The 20,742-nt window shown below is 35.2% G+C and overlaps 2 protein-coding genes across 3 annotated transcripts in view; both read right to left on the reverse strand.

The window, feature by feature from the left end:
* Positions 1 to 11,621, reverse strand: part of LOC132707416 (cyclic nucleotide-gated cation channel subunit A) — a 53,468-nt gene extending 41,847 nt beyond the window's left edge. The window contains exons 1-3 of one of the 2 annotated variants that reach the window (XM_060679265.1): positions 11,488 to 11,607; positions 10,440 to 10,680; positions 9,175 to 9,411 (exon numbers count right to left, since the gene is read on the reverse strand). In XM_060679265.1, coding sequence (XP_060535248.1) covers positions 9,175 to 9,411; positions 10,440 to 10,568 — 366 coding nt within the window. In that variant the 5' untranslated portion in view covers positions 10,569 to 10,680; positions 11,488 to 11,607. Of the gene's footprint in view, positions 1 to 9,174; positions 9,412 to 10,439 lie in introns of both variants that reach the window. The other variant, XM_060679264.1, reaches the window with a different exon arrangement.
* Positions 11,622 to 14,473: 2,852 nt separating this feature from the next.
* LOC132706940 (uncharacterized) lies at positions 14,474 to 15,895 on the reverse strand. Its single transcript, XM_060678538.1, has one exon. The coding sequence runs from the start codon at positions 15,893 to 15,895 to the stop codon at positions 14,474 to 14,476; it is 1,422 nt and encodes a 473-aa protein (XP_060534521.1).
* Between the last annotated feature and the right edge of the window lie 4,847 nt (positions 15,896 to 20,742).

The following is a 20,742-nucleotide window of genomic DNA, read 5'->3' on the forward strand; positions in this document are numbered from 1 at the left end:
GGTCGTCCAACTGTGTTCTCCCGCGAGGAAGAGGAGGTTCTGACAAGCCACATCCTGGCAGTAGCAACCTATGGCTTTCCTGTTTGCGTGAATGATCTCAAAGTCATTGTCAAGTCATACCTGGAGAAGTGTGGCCGGAATGTTTCTGTTTTTAAAGATAATCTACCTGGATGTGACTGGGTCAAACTTTTCATGGGAAGGCATCCTGAAATCTCTCAAAGAGCGGCAAAAAATATATCATTGAGCCGTGCTTCTGTGGATAAAACTGTAATTATAGACTATTTCAAACATTTTGAAAAAGAGGTTGAGGGGGTACCACCTTCAAATATTTACAACTATACCCAGGATGCCCAAATGTACTTGTAAAAAGAGGTACCAAGTACCCTGAACTTATAAGAAATGCAACAAAAGCCTGCACCGCAGTAATGATGTGTGGGAATGCTGCTGGAGATTTGGTACCACCATATGTCATCTACCGAGCAGAGAACGTCTATAACACTTGGACTGAGGGAGGGCCACCAGGTTGCAGGTACCATCGTTCTAAAAGTGGGTGGATCGATTCCTACATATTTGGTGATTGGTTTGAAAACCACTTTTTAACATTCATTAGAAGACAACAGGGAAAAAAGGTTCTCTTAGGAGACAATTTATCTTCTCATTTCAATTTTGAAGTCATAAAAAAATGTGAAGACATTGCCTCCGTGCCTCTTGCTCCCAATGCAACCCACCTTCTGCAACCACTAGATGTGGCATTTTTTAGGCCCTTAAAGGTTAAATGGCGGAAAACGTTGGACGCGTGGAAAGTGACCCCTCAAGGGAGAAGGTACGGGACAGTGCCGAAGGATATGTTCCCCAAATTACTTAGAACCACCTTAGAAAACCTGGAACGTCGGAGCAACACCAACTTGCAAGCAGGATTCCGAAAATGTGGAATTTTACCATTGGACCCGAATAAAGTTATCGAAAGGTTAAGTGACTCTATCTGTGAAAAGGCCGACTTCAAGGACAAAATTCATGAAAGCTTTGTTGAACACCTGAAAAATATTCGAACTGAGTGTGTCGCAAAAAAAAGCTGATTATCCAAGCTGGGAAGGACATTACAGCGGATGATCTTAAGGATCCCAAAGACGTTCCAGCTGTTCCCGCAAGGAAAAAGAAGGGGAAAGGTCAAAATGTGAAACCCAAGGGCAAAAAAAGAGCCAGGCGTGCCTCTTATGAATCCGAGTGCTCCACGGCTGGTAGTCTGAACAGTGATGACTTGCCATATGCTGAAAGCAATGAAAGCCCTCTCAATTTCGAATCAGATATGTCAGATGAAGAAGTTGTACTCCCGTCTTGCTCCTTCAACAAGTCACCAGATCTTTCCAGAACCACCGCAACCAGCAATGCTGCCGACTCTAATGGAGAAACCCTTGATTGAAGGGGACTATGTAGCTGTATTTTACGGTGGACGGAAATACCCTGGGAAAGTTGTACAAGAGAAGGATGGAGAGCTTGAAGTAACATGCATGAAAAAATCTGGAAAGTGGTGGACTTGGCCACAAGAAGAGGATAAGCTGTGGTTTAATCCTAGCCGCATCTGTTGCAGGATTCGAATCCCGAGGATCATACCTGTAGAGAAAGCACTGTTTTCAGTTGACTTGAAGCAATAAATCAAAGACTGCTGTGAGTGCACCTTGAATAATGTTCACGATATGAGAAACATTTCAAGCGCCTCATCTATTTTAAAAAGTTTGTGATTTCTGTGCCTTATTCTTAATTTTTTTTCAAGCGTTGGTAATTCTTTAATTTTATTCTTTTCAACTTCTAGGTCCAGTTTTATTTTCTAATTAAGTGGTAATATTTTTTATTGTCGAAATTAAAAAAAACATTGCGGTTTTACATTTAAAAAACATGCTAGATGTGATTTCAACCTTTTTTCAACTGATGTTTTATGATAAAATAAGTTTTCTATGAATTTCTCTCTTTTCAATTTGATTCAAACCTTATTCCTGTCAGAGTAGCATGCTTAGAGTGGTAGGAACCACTTTTCATTTAAATCCAGCTTTTCAAACAAAAAAAAAATAATGGAAAAATTCATTTTTGTTATTAAAATAAAACTCAGGCTATCTTTTGGATGGGGTTACTTTATTACAAACCACCGAAACAGAAGTTTTAGATGGAGAAAACACGTTGTTACAAAGTAACCCCGGATGGTGGGGTAACATTAATACAAAAAACAAATGACCCCCTTCCCTCCCTATTCAATATATCGAAGAATTCCCAACAGTAATTTAAAGCTGAGATGTTAAGCTATCGTTTTGATCAAGAATTGTTGAAATATCTTGGAAAATGAGGGTGCTACAATTCAAAATATGCGAATCCTGTATCAAAGTAACCCCGGTTTACGATATATATATATATATATATATATATATATATATATATATATATATATATATATATATATATATATATATATATATATATATATATATATATATATATATATATATATATAGCGTGATTTGGATTCGATATGACACTAGAAAAAATTAGTTCACTTGAAGGAAAAGGATTGAATTTGATTGATTGAAATTAATTTGATTATTAAAAAGATCACGCATCTACACAACACATAACCCAATATTTTAGAGACGGTGTTTGCATTTATATCTATATGCAAGCCGAACAAGTTTTGAAACTATATGGATGCTCTATTATTTTTGTTTTGACGAGACTTACTTAACAGAATATATAAAAATTGTTTCTATATTATAGTTTGTGGGAAATGCAATGTTTGTTGATTAATATTTATCATTCCTTAAAAATTCGAATTTTTAATATAAATCAAATACGCAACGGAAAAAGTAATCTTGAAATTACGCCTTGCGGCACTACTAAAATGTTATTAAAAGCGCAAAAGTTAATTTACTTTCTGTTAGTCCTTCCAAACCTTGCAACTCAAAATGAAATAAAAAAATTGATTTGTTGGTTTCTTAAGGTTAAAAAAAAGTACGGTGTGCAAACTGAAATAAGAAAGCTGCTATTATTTCGTCCTTAATCTGCTTGTATGTCCTTTGAAACTATTGAAACTCTTACTTCCAAAACTGTAAATATGTCTTAAAGAAAAAATGTATTAATCGACCTAATTTATGGCGACAATTAAGATAAAAAAAAACAGTAAACTACCTCCTTAATTCGCCCAATCGAATACACCAACGTGATTTTCTCTATTTCGCGTAAATTTAGCATTATTTCCGCTAAGCTCGCGCCGCATCACTAACAATTATGCAAATTCTAATAAAAATAATAATATTGAGGGACATTATCTTTGACACGGCTTGACGCGAAGTATATTAAAAGTCAACAGGAGTTAAATGAGATAAACTCCTAGCGATTGTTGCGATAAATCGATTGGCGCACGGACGCCACTGCGATAAAAGTGAATGACATAAATCGGAAAATAAATTCCATCTCAATATTATTGAATATTATAAAAATTTTCCTTTAATTTGATTGTAACTGTTCTTTCATAATTAAATTTAAAGTTTAATTAAAGTTTAAATAAAAAATTAAATAGAAGTTTAATTTTAAAAATGGTAAAACTTAGCCATTTTATTTGGACTTTCACAATATTTACCCTTCTTTCTGTCTAATAATATTGCTACAATATTAGTTGACTATGACAAAACTTGTCGGTTAACAGGGACTCTATTAACATTAAAAACTGAAGAGGAAAAAGAACTTGGTTGGATCCGTAGATACAGCAACAGGCAATTTTGGTGAAAATAACAACTACAAATTTTAAATTCATAAAAAAAGAAACTAATATTTAGTACTACAAATTAACTTATATTAGTTTTAATTATTATTAAGGCGCAATAAATGGCCTTCTACGTGAATACGGATAGCCTTTTTCGTATATTCTCTTGAACCGTGCTTAGCATATGCGGTGATATTCTCCTTCAGGCGTCCTGAATTCTATTTTCCATATCTTCTGCTGTTGTAGGGGGATTAACGTAAACACGATCTTTAAGATATCCTCCCAAACAAGAAATCTGATGGTGTTAAGTCACATGATCCGTTAGGGCATCCAATGAATCCACCTTGATTATTTAAAAATTCTGAAACTTCTCTATGGTTATGCGGAGGAGATCCATCTTGCTGAAACCGCGGTTATTGGATCTTAATGTTATCAACTTCTTAAGGTTGAGATGAATCATTCCACAAAATTATTAAATATATTTAGGTTAAGTCTAATAACTTTAAAGTGTTTGATTCCACACCACACATTAAGTGACCAATGGTTTTAGTTTCGCACTTCCCGTTCCCTATTCAATAATATTACATGGTATGATTTCGATCGGCCTCTGTTGCCTCATTTATAACGGTGCAGAAGATCAAAATCACGGTCTAGAAGTTCTTGGTTCTATATGGATTATATTTGTGTTTTCTAGTGGCGCGATTAACTATAGCTTATATGTCAACTATTTGATAGCTGGGGATTATCTTGAACTTGAAGTAAAATTTTCAATTATTATTTCTTTTTACGTTATTCATACTCAATACTACCACTAGCACCAAACCGTTTTACTAAACACCGAAGAGGTTGTCTAGGTGGTAAATGTCTATTAGGGTACTTCGCCTTGTACACTTTCACTGTCACCAAAATATTTTTTTCCCCTCACCCAGTATATAAATCATATCAATTAATTCAGCTTTAGGTAAATCCATACTTACATTATTTTTTTATTTACTTAGTTGTTAGGTACAAATTTGACAAAAAAGTTGAAGAATTTTAAATGGAATTTACAACAGCTTTTATAAATAGGGCTTTCCATTTCAAAAAATGTTTCATTCCTCACTCTTTTTTGAGCCACCCTGCTTTCCTGAACAACTATTTTCTGCAATGTCACTTGATATTAAATTATCGAACTTTTTTTTTGCTACTGCAGTTGCTCGCGCTTTCAATTATTTATTATTCATTCAATCAATTCATATTTATTATTATTTTTATCCACCGTAGTATGCGGATTAAAACTTCCGCTCCAAATGAACATCAAAGGTTAAAACTCATATTGAGTTTTATTTACGAGCAGCGTTTCCAAACAACATTTCATGCGTGGGCGTTTCGGGGGTTGGGAGTTTTAAATTTTGATGTAAGTAGATTACATTCGGCGTTGCGTACGATTCTTTGCCCACGCTTAAATGGCAAATGAAAGTCACTTTAGAAAGAGGCCCGAATTAACTCCTGCTAATTTTCTACTGATAATTAACAAAAATAACGACAAACCTCCAATTTCAAACGCTCTTTTATTTTTGGGATTTGTATGGCACACGGGAGTTTGAAATTAATAGTGTATTTAAATAAACGCCATAACCGAAGAAGTTTATCGACAGCCAGTAGTTTTTAGGTACAGTTTTGCCAAACAGCACGAACTCATTGTCTGACGTGACTATCAGAACTCGTTAAAATCCCATTAGTGTAAGGAAAAGGTTTTCTTTAATTGTTTGGTTTTTGCTTTTTTTCAATACGTTATTTGATAAGTTTTTGAAAATGGTTACAGACTATTTAGTGGTGTTTGTCAGTGGGGAGGAAGCAAACTTTGAATTCAACAAAAATTACAGTTAATATAACTATTAAAAATAAATCTATTAAGACATATACACCGAGTGATAATACTTACGGGTGTAGATACTGATTTTAAGAACAAAATTTTATATCAACATAAATATGTCGTGAATACCTTGCTATAAGACTTTTGTTATAAAATTTTATGCACATCTCATTAAGAGCGATTTTTAAATTTTGACAAGTGACGTCATTACGAGGTCTGAATATTTTGGAAGAACAGAATAGTACGCCACTGCTTTTTTTTAAAAATATAACTCTTGTTAAACTTTACATTAAACTTAAAAAGAAATAAAAACCGAAAAATAAATTTTTTTCTTGATTTTTGATAAATTTAGCAATTCTTTTTTGTAACAAAAATCAATCTTCCACTTTCACCAGTGTCGTCCACGTAGGCACGATATTCAATATTCGGGTGGAAAAATTAGGGCGCAATATCTAAAAACTTTGTAAAGTTTTTTAGAATATAAAAAATATCGATATATAGAATAGAATTTTCTTTTTGGCTATTAATTAATACTTTTTAAGTATTAATCCTTTAAATTCCTATTCAAAGTCATTGGGAATCTTTCAACTTCGTTATAGTTAGTAGTTGTCCTGAGTAGGGGACAACAGGGATAATTTTTTTTGCGACAACAGAAGGGGAAGGCAAATAGCACAACTTTTCCTTTCTTTTCCTTTGACAGGATCCTGATCCCCACATAACCTTGAACGTTTCAAACTAACACGGATCCTTCCAGTAGTTTCTCGCAAACTATTTAGTTTCAGCTTGCTAAATACGCACAATTCGAGGTCGCCAGTCCATCACGATGAATAATGGGGGGTTGTTCCGGCGACGATAAGACCCAAACTTTGGTGGGAAACCACTGAAATATGAGCTAGCTCTCAAATGGAGGCCTCAAAACGGGATTTATCCTTTGCCAGATTAATACCTGACACGTGGCAGGATGAATGATTTTCGCCGGGTCGATGAAATAGGAATGAAACAGAGTACTTTGATTTATGCGGATAATTCGACTCCCGTTCAATATTTGAACATTTTTCAACGTCGTAATTGTTCTGCACACTTTTCAGTCTCTATAATACAAACTATAACATCCCATTTATTTGATAACTAACCTAAACTATGAATTCTTCGAAGTTTTTCTCGCTCCTTCCAAAGCCTAAGTGTTCAAAACTCTCAAGCAAAATATTTGGAAAGGAAATCCCAAGTACTACAGGATGTCTTATACAAAAACCTAATTTTTCGATTGATAACTAATTAAGTGTTATTGATTATAAAAATATATTCCATATTGAAAAAATTGCGATTTTTTTAAAATGCACATTCCCCAAAAACATCCCATAATTCTGAAACGTTTTACACTTTTACCCTTTGTTTTGATCTCCAGGCCCAGGCATTTTACCCACAAAAATTAACATCCGCACGATATTTAAACTTATTAAGAAAAGAAATTCGGCCACTTCTACATACTAATATTCCCCAAAGGGAGCATCCAAATTTAATTTGGCAACAAGATGGCGCTCTTTACCATCAAATCATTCGTTTTTTAAACGAAAATTTCACAGAGTGGATTGGACAAAATAGAACCATCTCCTGGTCGGCGGGAAGTCCATATTTGACTCCGATGGACGGTTTTTTGTGGAGCACATTGAAAACTATGGCTTACAAAGATAAACCGTCAACAGTTTTGGAAGTACAGTAACGAGTTTGCGCGGCTGTACACTATCTGAATGAAACGAATTACTTCTCAAATGCCATATACCATTTAGAAGTGGCATATACTTGTACCCTTCAAAACGGCGGACATATCGAAAAACTAATTTAATCAATTTTACTTCTAAGTAATATGCATCAGTGCAAAGCTTAATATTCTGTTTTTAATATTCTTATCAATGCCCTATAACGGTTGTTCATGTCTTAATAATTTAATTCATATACCCAGTTTTTCATTTTATCTGACAATTAAGCCAAAACGGTAAATCAGAGACCCGTACTATATATACTATATATAATATATACAAGGTGTCTTATTTAAGAGAATTGCGAAACGTAACACCACGTATTTTAAGAAAATATTTTAAATTTGGTCATTGCCTAAAGAAAAGCATTATTTTCGTAAAAATAATAGATGCAAAAAAAATATACAGTCAATAAGCAACCGAACAATGATGGCTTAAACATACATCGAATTCTGAAGATGACCGCTAATAAGTATGAAACGGTGCATCCATACATAACGTTGAATTTTTCTTTGAAAGGACTATCAAAAAATGCAATAAAATGTAGAGTGTTCTATTTCAAAAATGGTAACTTTGTTTTACCAAGCTGTATATAAAAGAGTAACGATTAGGAAAATAAAAAAGTAAGGGTCATTTTAATAAAAATAACTTTTGTATTAAATTTTTCTTGTAACCCCCGTAGGGTTCGAGATAAGGTATAGGCCCTTATTAAAGGGGCTACCCTCTACTACTTGCCTCACTTTTCTATCACGCCGTTGCCATGCCAGTTTAAATCAAATTCACATTAGATCCGTAACGAACACAAAAATATTTCCAGCTTTGTTTCAACCTCATTTCATCGTCACTTTATTTTATTATTATAAGCTTGTGCAGTGTTGAAAATAAACCCAATAAAGATACACCATCAATTTACTTAAGTGTTAAGTGTACAATAAAGCTGGAATCGCTACTTTGTTCATTACAAGACAATCAGATAACACTTGTTTAAAATAGATGGTGCCGTCGTTAGTAAATAAGAATTCCCGATTTCAACCTAGCCTACTATCAGGCTGTTGACTAAAATGATTGATATTTCATTACTGTATTGTAAAATGTACAGAGTATAAATACAGCTAAAAAAACTAATCATTAGTTTTAGCGGGTTAGATTTAGGTGTCGGTTTTCATCTTAATCTAATCCTTCTCACTGCCGGACATCTGCTCAATATATATCCTGATGGCAGTGTAAGACTCCTTATGATGATGCATATTTTCAGAAACTCTAATACTGGTTGCTCTATATTTGATGGAGTTACTGCAACATTCTGAAAAAATTTTTGTGTCCGACTTTTTGTTCTCATGTCCTCCAGCTGACATTGTGGATAAGAAATCATTAAAAAGAAGTGCCCTCCTCATCTATTTAACAAAGTTTTATTTAGAGCAAGACACAACTTGCCAATTTTGATTAATTCAATGAATTTGTTTAGTTTCCACAACACCTGCACCATTTAAGCTTAGACTAAAACGTGTCTTTCTACAGTCTCAGTAATTCTGGATTTGCCTTAATCTTAGATGAAATAAAATAAAGTAATTTTCGTTAACACCCATTATTATTGTTTTTTTTTTGCTACTTACTACCCTCTACCCTATTCTCCTTTTCAAAGTCAAAGTCAAGTCATAATAAAGATAATGAAGGTTTTCAGAAAAAGTGAGACCCTACACGTTCTTCGCTGCTTTCTACAATAAAGGCTAGATCTCTATAATTCTGGTGCAGTACCATGAGTTAAACTTTATTGTAGGTCTACTGATAGACATACCACTAAAAATTTCAGTACTTACGGTGTAGTGAGCCCGTTTGGAGGGATCGAAAACCACCTGGTAGCCCCAGCACGACCTTTGATGACTCTCCTCTTCATCGGCTCCTTCGTCCTGGTGGCTCTTGTCGACGAACCATTCGGGTGGCGCTGCTCGCTTTTTGGAGAACCGCCTGAATCTAACCGCCGCCTGGAGCGAGGCCGCTACCTGCCTCAACCTACCCCTGACTGTTGACAGTAGCCTTCTCTGTTGGGAGTTGTCCTGAAAACAAAAAGAATTTCGTAATTTTGTGTGGCAATTTTCAAGATATTTGGTCTTGACTTAAATAAATGGCAGTTCGCTTTGATTAGCGCAATATTAGTGACAAGTTCAGCCTGTAGTAACCGTAATTACGATTAAAATGCAAATATTATTTTAAAACGAATTATCCATACACTTTTATTACAAAATTTGTGTTGGTTTAGCTATAGGAAGTTCTTCTATTACTTCGGCTCATAGTTAAATTGATTGTAATTGATTATCATCCCTGTTTAAGGATAATTCTCCTTTTTAAGGTCGTGCAGACTTATCATTTTTCACAATCAACCAAAACTAGTATTTACCCCAGGTAAACATTAAAATACCGATAAGAAACTATGCAATTTTTCTATTTAAATTTATTTTCCATCATTTCTGAGTTACAATTTTTTATTATTTCACTAATTCCTGATTATTGCACCCTAATTATATCTGAAAAGATATAAATGTGTGTTGGCGGGAATTATGAGATGATAATTTAGCTCGTATTTTCGTTACAGTACAAGAAGATTCGCGTTGAGTCTCCTATTGGAAGTTGTAGAGAACTGAAATAATAATAATAAAAATAATAGCTACTTTAATCCGGATTGTGATTCTGCGCAAATGGTAACTTTTGTGACCATCTTCCAACAACAGTCCTACAGTTTGAAAAATCAATATAATTTTTTATAATTATTATTTATTATTTACGTTCTTGTGTTCAACTGCCTATCTAAAGGAACAGTCATTTCGATATTGGAGCCAAAAATTTGAATGTGAGTAACAGTATTTAAGATTAGCGACTTCGAATTGTTCAAGTAAAAGAACAATTTCAAAAAGAAACTCTTTACAGCGTGTTATCTATCATCTATTTATATGTTCATATAGAAACAATATTAATTAAAATCGACCAGTTGGTAGCACTTGGTCGTATGACCGTACTCATTAAGTCGAAACCAAACACCTTGAAATAGTGCAAATTTTTAAAATTTCCGAGGAAATTCTACACTTACTTCCTGGCTTTGTACGAAATAAATGTCACAATAATCCTCGCTATCGTCTAAAATCCGAATAAATTCGCTTACGTTTTCCGTCGAACACCTCGTGGTCCCTTTCCAAGAGGCTTCCATTTTTCCTGCCATTAAGGTGAAAAAACGAAAAAAGAGAAAAGGCAACGAATTATTTCTTATCTGGGTAACTCGCAAAGACGAATAAAAAGTATCTCCTATCTCTACTTTGAAGAGTCCTGCGGAACTAGAAGTTGCGACTACCATTGCACTAGGTGGATTATGCTGTTTCAAAAGCAATTTAGGTCGTGTTTACATAATAAAATTCACAGTTGCACATAGTGCAGGTCGGCCATCTTTAAGTGCACGCCCAAATGTCATTTTGGTTATCTACTTAAATAATCAGTTTCTAGTAAATTCCAGCAACATCAAACTTTTAATAATAAGCAGACCTGACATGCGAGATTCTAATGGTTTAGATGAGGCAATTCGCTGAGGTAAACTTTTAAAACTTAAATTTACTAGGCTGTAAACGGCAGGAAGAAAATAATTATCCTCACAGATCAAAGATGAGAAAAAATCTAATTTTGTTTTCATTTCGACCGGCTACTGGATCCTGCTTTTGATTAATTTGATTAAGTATCACATCCATTAGTGTCTTATGACATCAATAAACAAAGATTGCATTTGCATGGAAAGTCCATTTATACATCACAAATATCAAATCTGAGATCTTTTCGGAACCCGATCAAAAGGCCATGTGGTGTCCATAATGCGCTGTGTTTTTGAATAAATTTACTATATATTCGAAGGAAATCGTTGGCTATTTTTGATTAGCCAATGCAAATACTTGTTTCCAACACTGAAAGAATTTTAAAATGTTATATTGTTTTTTTTTGTGATTTATTGACATTCATCAGTAACAAACACGAATGCAAAGTCACTCAACAGGAGGCGACTGCACAATTTATGGTTGATGCCAGAAGACCCAAGACAGCGGAATCCATGTTTTTTTTAAATACTGCTGCTATGGGCTTAACCAAGTTTTTTTTACGTTCACTTTAGATGTAGGCACCGCAAGCTTCCCCCATAAATATTAGATTCTAATAACGAATCGTTCAACACCACAACCACCAGCCGACGTTATTCACACGGACACAATGCATTTCCAGCTGTGCCAAAGGAAAACATCGCGTCGTACTGAAAATAATAACCTTGTCGGATTGCAATATATACGGGCTGGTTACTGCAATTATTTTCTATGCCCTAGCCTGTAAGTTTTATGTCTTATTCGAGCTAGGTGTATCTCGCGGGAGATTAAATTTTATCCACGTACATAATTGCTTTTTGCTATACACGCAGCCTGGGGGAGGGATAACTGACAAAAATGACTCCGCGAACGCAGTAGCAAAAACAATTGCCGGGGGGTAATTTATATGGTAATGGCGGACATTACTGAGTTTTGTTTCGTCGCCCATTTGAATATAACTGTAGTAGTCGACGGGCTTTTTAATGGTCTTAATGGATCTGAGTGTAATTAACGCTTAGAAAATTGATTAATTCTCGATTTACGTGTGCATAATTTATTATACATTGAAAGGCGTAAACACGCCGAACTGTACGGATGTTTGTTTTGGTTGGACTCCGTAACCAAATTTTTTGAAATATAATTAAATTAAAAAAAGCACCTAATATCTTAATAGGAATGTAATATACTTGGGTCCATTTTTTAGTGACATTAAAATCTGATATATGTTTTTATTCTTTTAGTTATTTAAGATGAAAAAGGTAAAGAATGTTTACAATACTTGAGAATAGTTAGTGAAATTATTGTACTAATTATTTGCTATAGGGTGCTGGATAAGGATAAATAAATAAATTAAAAACGCCTCTATTTTTCACTCGGCGCTGGGCTGTCGACTTAACCGAGCATGTAAAAAAAATTCCATAAATCGACTTACCATAAGGCGAATTTTACAACGTAAATCATAAATAAATAAATGAGCTAACAATAACAATAAACGTGAGAAAAAGGTAGTTCCGCTGAAATAAGTAAACATAAAAATTAAAATAATAGGAGAATAATTAAAGCAATAAAACTGACAACATTTAAGGAAGGTAAAAACATAACATATAATTTCCATTAACAGTTTCTCTTTAAAATTTCTTTTAAAAGACGGTCTGAATGATTTTCCGAGCAAACTTATCTCGGGGTATCGGTTTAACAACAAAATGAATTATGCCACATAGCTTTGTGCATTTTTGGTATCTCATCTCAACGATTTTTCATCAAACATTCCGGGTATTTTGACATTCTAATGTAAAAAGGAGGCTCGGTGAAGTTTTCGTCTATCGGCGATGTTAGGCCAGCATAATTCTTTCAGCTTTTCACTAACATGGTCTTTGAGTTTTTGATTGAATATGAAACGAAAACATGGTTTTCGCCCTTTTTGTAGTTTAGCTTTAGTGGCCAAATCCAAACAGGGGCCAAATACAAAATGGCAATAGTTTGTGTGACACAAGACCAATGCTTCAGACAATGATTTTTTTAACTTTCTGTTAAGAATAGTTAGTCTTAAACCTTAATTAATTATCAAAAATAATACCCAAGTTTTTGTATTCGGAAACAACCGGTATTTTAACATTGTTGATTGAAATATCAAGCAGCTTACTAGCCGAAGTAATTAATGGCCGACTTATTTGCTCGTTATTGTGTGAGTATATTGCAATATTTTCTAAAATTCCGTTCAACTTTTTTAAAACTTCAGCATCTAATTAACTGCGAATTAATCTGATTGTTTTGGGTTTAAATTCATAATAAAAGAGTTTTGAACAGAAAAGGAAATGACTGAGAGTATCAAAATCCTTACTATAGTAGAATAATACTAGAGCTATCGATTCTCACTTATGGGCTTGTTAATAAAATTGGATTGGATCTGCACATCAACGAAAAGATTAATCTACAGTATTTTACGGTACAACAATCCGTCGGCCAATGTTGAGGAAGTCCAAGCGAAACCTCTCAAGAAAAGTGCACTAAACCTCTTTGAGGAAGACACCATAAATGTAATTCCATGAAAAGGGCGCTCCTTTTTTTCAAAAGTGAAATACTACGAAAAAGGGGCTTATAGCAGTCCAGAATGTCATAAAAGAAGAGGAGAAAATGTATAATCTTCACTACTTGATCCATCGCACCGTTGATCCATTAATTATAACATCAAGAGAAGATGACAGTTCTTCAAGTGATGAAGAATACTAAGAATTTTTATAATTTTATTTCTGTATAATACATTTTTTGTATGATGATTAATAAACAATAAGGGAATTCAATACTATATACACTAGTAACAAGAGTAAAAACTGCCGTAAATAGATATATAATATAAATAACATTTTCTAGATAAACTTTTTCGAGATGTAGTCTAAACATATAATATTTGTCAAATGGAACACCCTGCATTTTTGGTTTCAAATGAAATGGCTTTATTTGTGCATTGCGGATAGGAGCACCGTCCTGTTCACGGTAAATATTTTATAGATTTGCTAGCGGCACGTAATGCAATAGATCCTATAGAATTTGATTTAAAATTGTTAGATATCTATCTCTTGTTAAATAATTATTGTAAATGTACAATTTGTTCTCAATATAAAGGAAGCCACGCTAAACCCACTGATGTTCTCTGGTTAAAATTTGATTTTCTGTATACCAGTTCCTATTATTAATATTATTAATATTATTATTAATAATTATTTATAATAAATTATTTTAAGTTATTTTATAAATTGTTATTCTTTTGCTGACTTTAAAAATACGTTTTGTATTTGTAAATGGTCAATAAACGATATATATATATATATATATATATATATATATATATATATATATATATATATATATATATATATATTATTATTATTATTATTATTGTTATTGTTATTGTTATTATTATTATTATTATTATTATTATTATTATTTTTTCTCATCGGAAGATGGAGTCCTCTCATGTCGGCTAGGTGAGTAGCAAAACATGAAATGTGCGCTATTGAAGTTGAGGTTGATTAAGAACTCTTCTAATTATGTTGCAGGTAGCTAGTACCACAGACTTCTGCATTTCAAAGTAGGCGCCTGGTTTCACGGTGAGTGTTGTCAGGTTGGTTCTGAGGGACTTTGGTATTTCCCCCATTGCACCGATCACTATAGGAACAATGTTAACCCTATCGACACGCCATGTCTGTTTTATGTCATCCGCTAACGGTATGTATTTTTCTCTTTTTTCACGTTCTTTCTTCTGCAAGTTGTTGGGTGCGGGAATTGCAACGTCGACGAGGGTCATCATCTTATTTGCCTTGTCATAAATAAGAATATCTGGCCTGTTATGCTGGACAGTGCGATCAGTCTGAACAGTTCTGTCCCAATATATCCTAAATCCCTCATTTTCAAGCACGGATTCTGGTGAGTATCGGTAGTATGGACACTTCTCTTTTAGAAGTTTAAGGTTGAAGGCTATTTCCTGATGGACTATCTTGGCTTCGTTGTCGTGTCTTGTGGTGTACTCCTTCGGGGCCAGTATCCGACAACCACTGATGAGGTGCTCAACATTCTCATGGCCCTCTCCACATATGCGACAATTCGTTGTTGTTACTGTCGGGTCCTTGATTATGTGTTTAAGATAAGACCGAGTGGGTATGACCTGATCCTGAATTGCACACATGAAACCCTCAGTCTCGGGAAAAAGGTTGCCGTTCGTTAGCCAGCCAACTGATGCGGGCTTGTCAAGGTCAGCACTGTCAAGCAAGTTTATGTATCTGCCGTGTAGTTCCTTTCCCCACCACTGGGTCTCGAGCTCGAAAATTGAATACTTAGGGTCGCACTGATAGTGTGTGACCTGCAACATGAGGGGTGTGAGTGATCTAGCTAGACCTGTCACTGCTCGGTGGAGCGCTGAGCTCTGTAGATGTACCCTCTCTCTGCCAGCTCGTGGGTGGTGAGCGCGGAATTTAGTTAGACTTGTCCTTAAGGTTCTATTCAGATCATCAAGCTCTGTCGGCGTCCAATCGACGATGCCGAAGCTGTACGCCACTGCAGGGACGGCGTAGGAATTGATTGCAGTCGCCATGTTACGGCCTGCCAATCTTGTTTTTAAGATGTGCTTGACTCTCTCTTTAAATCTCTCGGTGAGCAGCGTCTTGACACTTTTAGAGTCTATTCCTCGCGCCTGGGCAAGACCTAGGTATTTATAGGTTTCAAATTTATCCAGCGTCGTTATTTTTCCACCACTACTATGTTGTGTAAGCTGATGACCGTCCAACTGACGCCACTCTCCTCTATGAAGTCTGCCTACTTTACACTTCTCCAGACCGAAACTCATTCGAATATCATTTGAAAAGTTCTCGATGCATCTGAGCTGCCGTTTTAGTCCCTTTTCGGTGTCCGAAAATATCTTGAGGTCGTCCATGTACATTCAGTGGGAGAGCTTAAGTTCTTTATTAAGTGGATATCCTTGTTTGAGATTATTGAGAGCGGAGGAGAGTGGGTTTAACGCTATGCAGAACAAGAGGGCACTCAGAGCATCGCCCTGGAAAATACCTAGTTGGATTTTTATGCTGATCGGCTTTTCTTGCGTCCCCTGGTCTCTCGGAATTATTTGCGTCTCCCACTGGTCCATAACATGCGTGAGAAAGTTGATGATTTTGGGGTCGACTTTATAGACATAGAGGCACTGTAGCAGCCAAGTGTGCGGAACACTATCAAATACCTTCTGATAATCAATATATGCAGTAAAGAGATTCTTCTTGGAAGCTATTGCGTTGCGGGTGACAACGTTGTCAATTGCAAGTTGTTCCTTACACCCCTGTGCATGCCGCCTGCACCCCTTCTGCTCTTCAGCCAAAAGATTGTTATCATCCATGTGTTTGTATAGTTTGTTAGCTATTATTCCATTGAGAATTTTGTATATCGTAGGCAGGCACGTTATGGGTCCGTATTTTGAGGGATCTTTAATTGGGTAATCTGTCTTTGGGAGAAGGTAGGTCATCCCTTTCGTCAGAAAGGGTGGCGCAGACTGAGGGTTGTTCAGTATCAGGCTCAGGGTGTCAGCAAGTTTGGACCTTACAGCGGTGAATTTCTTGTACCAGAAGTTCTGTATCCCATCCATTATTATTATTATTATTATTATTATTATTATGCTTTTTATTATAATATTGCGTTTTTAAGGATCAGTCAAATGTACTATGTACATTTGACTGATCATATATCGCATCATATATCGCACTATGTACATAGCACATAGTGCGATATATGATGTTAAAGCGAATGAAAAGGCGAATTTTTGAGATAAAGTAATACAGAGTGTTCAATTAAAAAAAAAACTATATATAAGGTATCTCTCGAAAACAGTTTGTCTAAACATTTTTTTACTAAACCACTGTATTCTACGCAAGAACCTTTGTTTAGAGCACTTTTAGTGTATTTTTCTATATGACAGGGTATCAAAAATATGATACCACCCCAAAAACCACAAAATTTCGATATCACGTAAAACCGACACACACCAGAAACCCAGTGATTAAAGGCAATTTGGGAAACAGGGTACATAATGCATAGTGCATGTCTAACGAGCCTTCATCACTCTACATCTTAGTCGAATAGACTTTAAGGGAACCAAAGATAAAATAAAATGCAATAAACCTGTATGTAGACTGGGAACGTTTGAGCATACCTTTATATTAGAAATTCTTGTCTCCTCTGCCCCTAATAAGAAAATATTGACTTGTTTTTGCTCATACTACGTCTGTGAATACGTGTAGGCGCCGAGTCAAGTCATTCTTAATATACGGGGTAGTTTTGATGACGCGTACAAAATAAAACCACCCAGTATCAGAAGTCTTGTGTACAGGGTATTTACTTTCCTAACAAAGGTTGACTGAGCTTTTTAATGTTCCTTGCTTTTAAGTGATGGTTAAGCATATTAAATGAAAATTATTTTTGAATTTTTTTATGTTCAAAAATTCCCATAATAATTTTACTGACTCAGAATTAATTTGCATAAGCTCAGAAAAAAGTTGCTTATTATTGGATTTTATTGGACCATCTCAACTCAATAAAGAGACAGATCCTTTATAATTTCTGTAAGCGGATCTAACATTTTCATGTCCTGAGGATGGCCCAATGAAGATCAGAAACGTCGACATAGAAGCTCAGAAATTGGGGTGTGCTATTAAACTCTTTTGTTACCGTAAACACCCTGTATAATCAGTTGTAAATCGTTGCCGCTCAGTGCGCGTGGCACGATGAATCGACTCACCCGGTAGTGATCGGTTCCCGAACTAATGTTGAGTTTGACGTGCACCATTTTCTCGCGACGGTATTCACATGGTCAACGCAAAATTTTGATCGCTAGTTGCAACGATCAACAATAAAAACGCATTTGTTACCCGCATGCCGCGTCGTAGAGAACTGCAATAAAATATTAATTAGCGACAAAATACGGGTGTCGTCCGAGGACCATTAATGCCGAATCGGGCACGAGGAGGGGGAGAAAAAAACGCGAAAATGGCGAGACGCGCGATTCGATTTATTAATGGCTCATTATAATGGACGATAACCTTTTACGAATGCGTTCGAATCGGCAAAGATGTTGATCGGAGTAGCACCCTACTCGCATGAGGCAAAGAAACTGTTTTAAAAAATGAAGTTTTCTTTTTAAATTCAACGTATAAGTGAAGCTATTATCATTTCAAAATAATCTACACGAAATTTTTCCCGCCAGTGTTAAATAACTTACTCCGCACTCCTAAGGCTATTTTTTCAATTGTGTCGTAAAATGTCAAAACTCGTAGTAGGTGAAAATGATAATATGCTTTTGCTTATACCCGATAATGCTGGGGAGACGCCAGGTCCAAAGAATACCATTCACAAGCCCATCTGCCAAAATTAGAGCAGCCATGAAAGGAAGGCTATAAGAGAAATGGTTGGTCTGCTGGCTAAGCTTAATCAGAGTGAAAATGGAATAGGATAAGGTAACGACCACAAGGGCTATGTCATTGTGAAGGCTTATCGACAGTACTTTTCTATCTGTCGGGTGTAACTGAAGCAGATGCTACATTAAGTAGTGGGATCGCAGGCGCAGACAAGCTAAACCCAAGTTATCTTTCAATATAAGTTAGAGGAGGTTTGCAGATATTCAGATTATCGCTCCCAAAAGGAATAGGAAATGGTCACAATAATATATAAATAGAGCAAGACCCTTTTTACAAAACCTCTGGATTCCTCCTGCGTCGGTTTTTGCTAAGTCGAACTTGCTGACATTTCGCCAATCATCCTGTTGGCTTCTTCAGTGCTTGACTGAAACTGGCTCTCATTTTACTCTGTACCTGCTTATATATTGTTTGGTGAGAGGTAGCGACTTGAGACACGGTTAAGATTATTGGGTTGTTTATAGATTTCTATAGACTCTCGAATTTTTCGTTGGTAGAAGAATTGATTACGTGCAAGAATTTAAGTTTTATCGAATAGAATTTTATGTCCAGTTTGGTGTATATATATATATATAAGTATATAAGTATATATATTTAAAAAAAAATCCGGCAAATATAAACGAATATACTTATAAAAACAAATAAACTTCTGGGTTTCCAATTTTCTGCCTTTTTGTCAAGAAGGCAACCTAATGTAAGTTGAGTTTTCCTTTTGCGTTCAGTTAGAAGTTGTTGATAAATCTATAAACCACTTATAACTTTCCTGTCAAAATTTGGATATTTTCAACATATTGGTCCATAATTTCAGTTATTTTCCTAAGGCAATCGCTCTTCTTCGAAATCACTACTATCAACATTTTTGCTTTCTTCTTGCTCACGTAATTTCTTAAGCTCAGCATTAGAGAGACTAGCTGCTGTTTCTTGAATTGTGTCCAGTCTTCGCTCTTACTTAAGTCTGGCCAAATGTTCTTCCATACTCCTTTCAAAAACCTTTCGGTTTCCAAATTCCAAGCATAAATATTGTAGTTTTTACAAAATTCCTTTATTGATTGCTTCTCTTCTTCGTCTGATTTTTCAAATAAGCTCAGGCGGAAAATTTTTGGGTTAGTTTTGGTTAATTTGGAGCTTGAAGGATTATCAATCAATAGTAGTGCTCTTTGTTGAAGTTTTTTAATTTCGCAATAACTTTTAACAGGCGGGCGAAAATCCAATCCTGGAAATTTTTCATAGTTATCCATGATTTTTTGTTAGATTCGCAAATTACAGGTAAAGTTGATTTAGCCTCTTATCGCTTTTGGGTTTTTGGAGTGGCAAAGTAATAGTAGTTTTAATGTGAAATCTCCGCTTATATTACCCACGCATCGATCTTGGAGCTTTAAATCCTGGAGCTAATTTCTCTTAATGGTACAGAAATGTTCCATATGGCATTCTTTTCCAAAACAGGTCTGTTTCATCAAAATTAAAAGCTACTTGCTGCTTTTCCTGTAATTTTTATGTTGTGAAGATTATTTCGATATTTAAATCTATTAAAACCTCCTCGACTAACAACGACGTCGTCCTGAATGTAATTAAAAAAAATTCTAGCTTTTTTCCATTATAATAGATTGGCTTAATGGCATATTGCGTTCAGTTTCTTGGTCAAACCATATAGACAGTAGTTTTGCCATTTCCTCTATAATGTTATTTCTAGTTTCAGAGCTTTTCTTTTATTGTTTTCGATTATTACCCATGATAAAAGATGATCTTGATATTTGCCACTGTATTGATTGTTATAGGATTATATAAATTTATACTTACAATAATGCCAACAATTGTTTCAAATGATAAAAGTGCGTCTGTCAGCACTACATATTTGGAAAACATTCGTGGACAGCAGTTTCTGCATGTTGACATCTTCACTCTGCTGAAGAAGTCGTTATTAGCTATTAGCGAAGCCATTTTATAATTCTAGATGTGATCAATTAACCCTAATCTTCCCGGAATTAATATGGAGTTGAAAATTAAAAAGTTACACAAATTTATTTGCAATGATTGACAATGGGTGTAATTACCTATAATTCAGAACCCATTTCAAGGAAAAAGAAAATTCTAGTTCTCCGCTTTCACAAATATACGGTTCTGAGAATTCAACATGTGCATTATTTTCGTTGAAATCGACTCTAACCCTTTTGATAATACAAACAAGTCTGATTTGTTTTAAAAGGGGGTAGTCTCTAAACTGCCATCACGCTTCAGTGAACTTTTTCAGTTTCACAGTTGACTAGCTAGAGCCGCAAGGTTCCGTCACGGTCTGTTGCCCACATCTACTAGTATAAAAGCACGTTGCTGACAC

This window comes from Cylas formicarius, unplaced genomic scaffold (genome assembly GCF_029955315.1).
Source record: "Cylas formicarius isolate icCylForm1 unplaced genomic scaffold, icCylForm1.1 PGA_scaffold_9__14_contigs__length_23061073, whole genome shotgun sequence".
Classification (NCBI taxonomy): domain Eukaryota; kingdom Metazoa; phylum Arthropoda; class Insecta; order Coleoptera; family Brentidae; genus Cylas; species Cylas formicarius.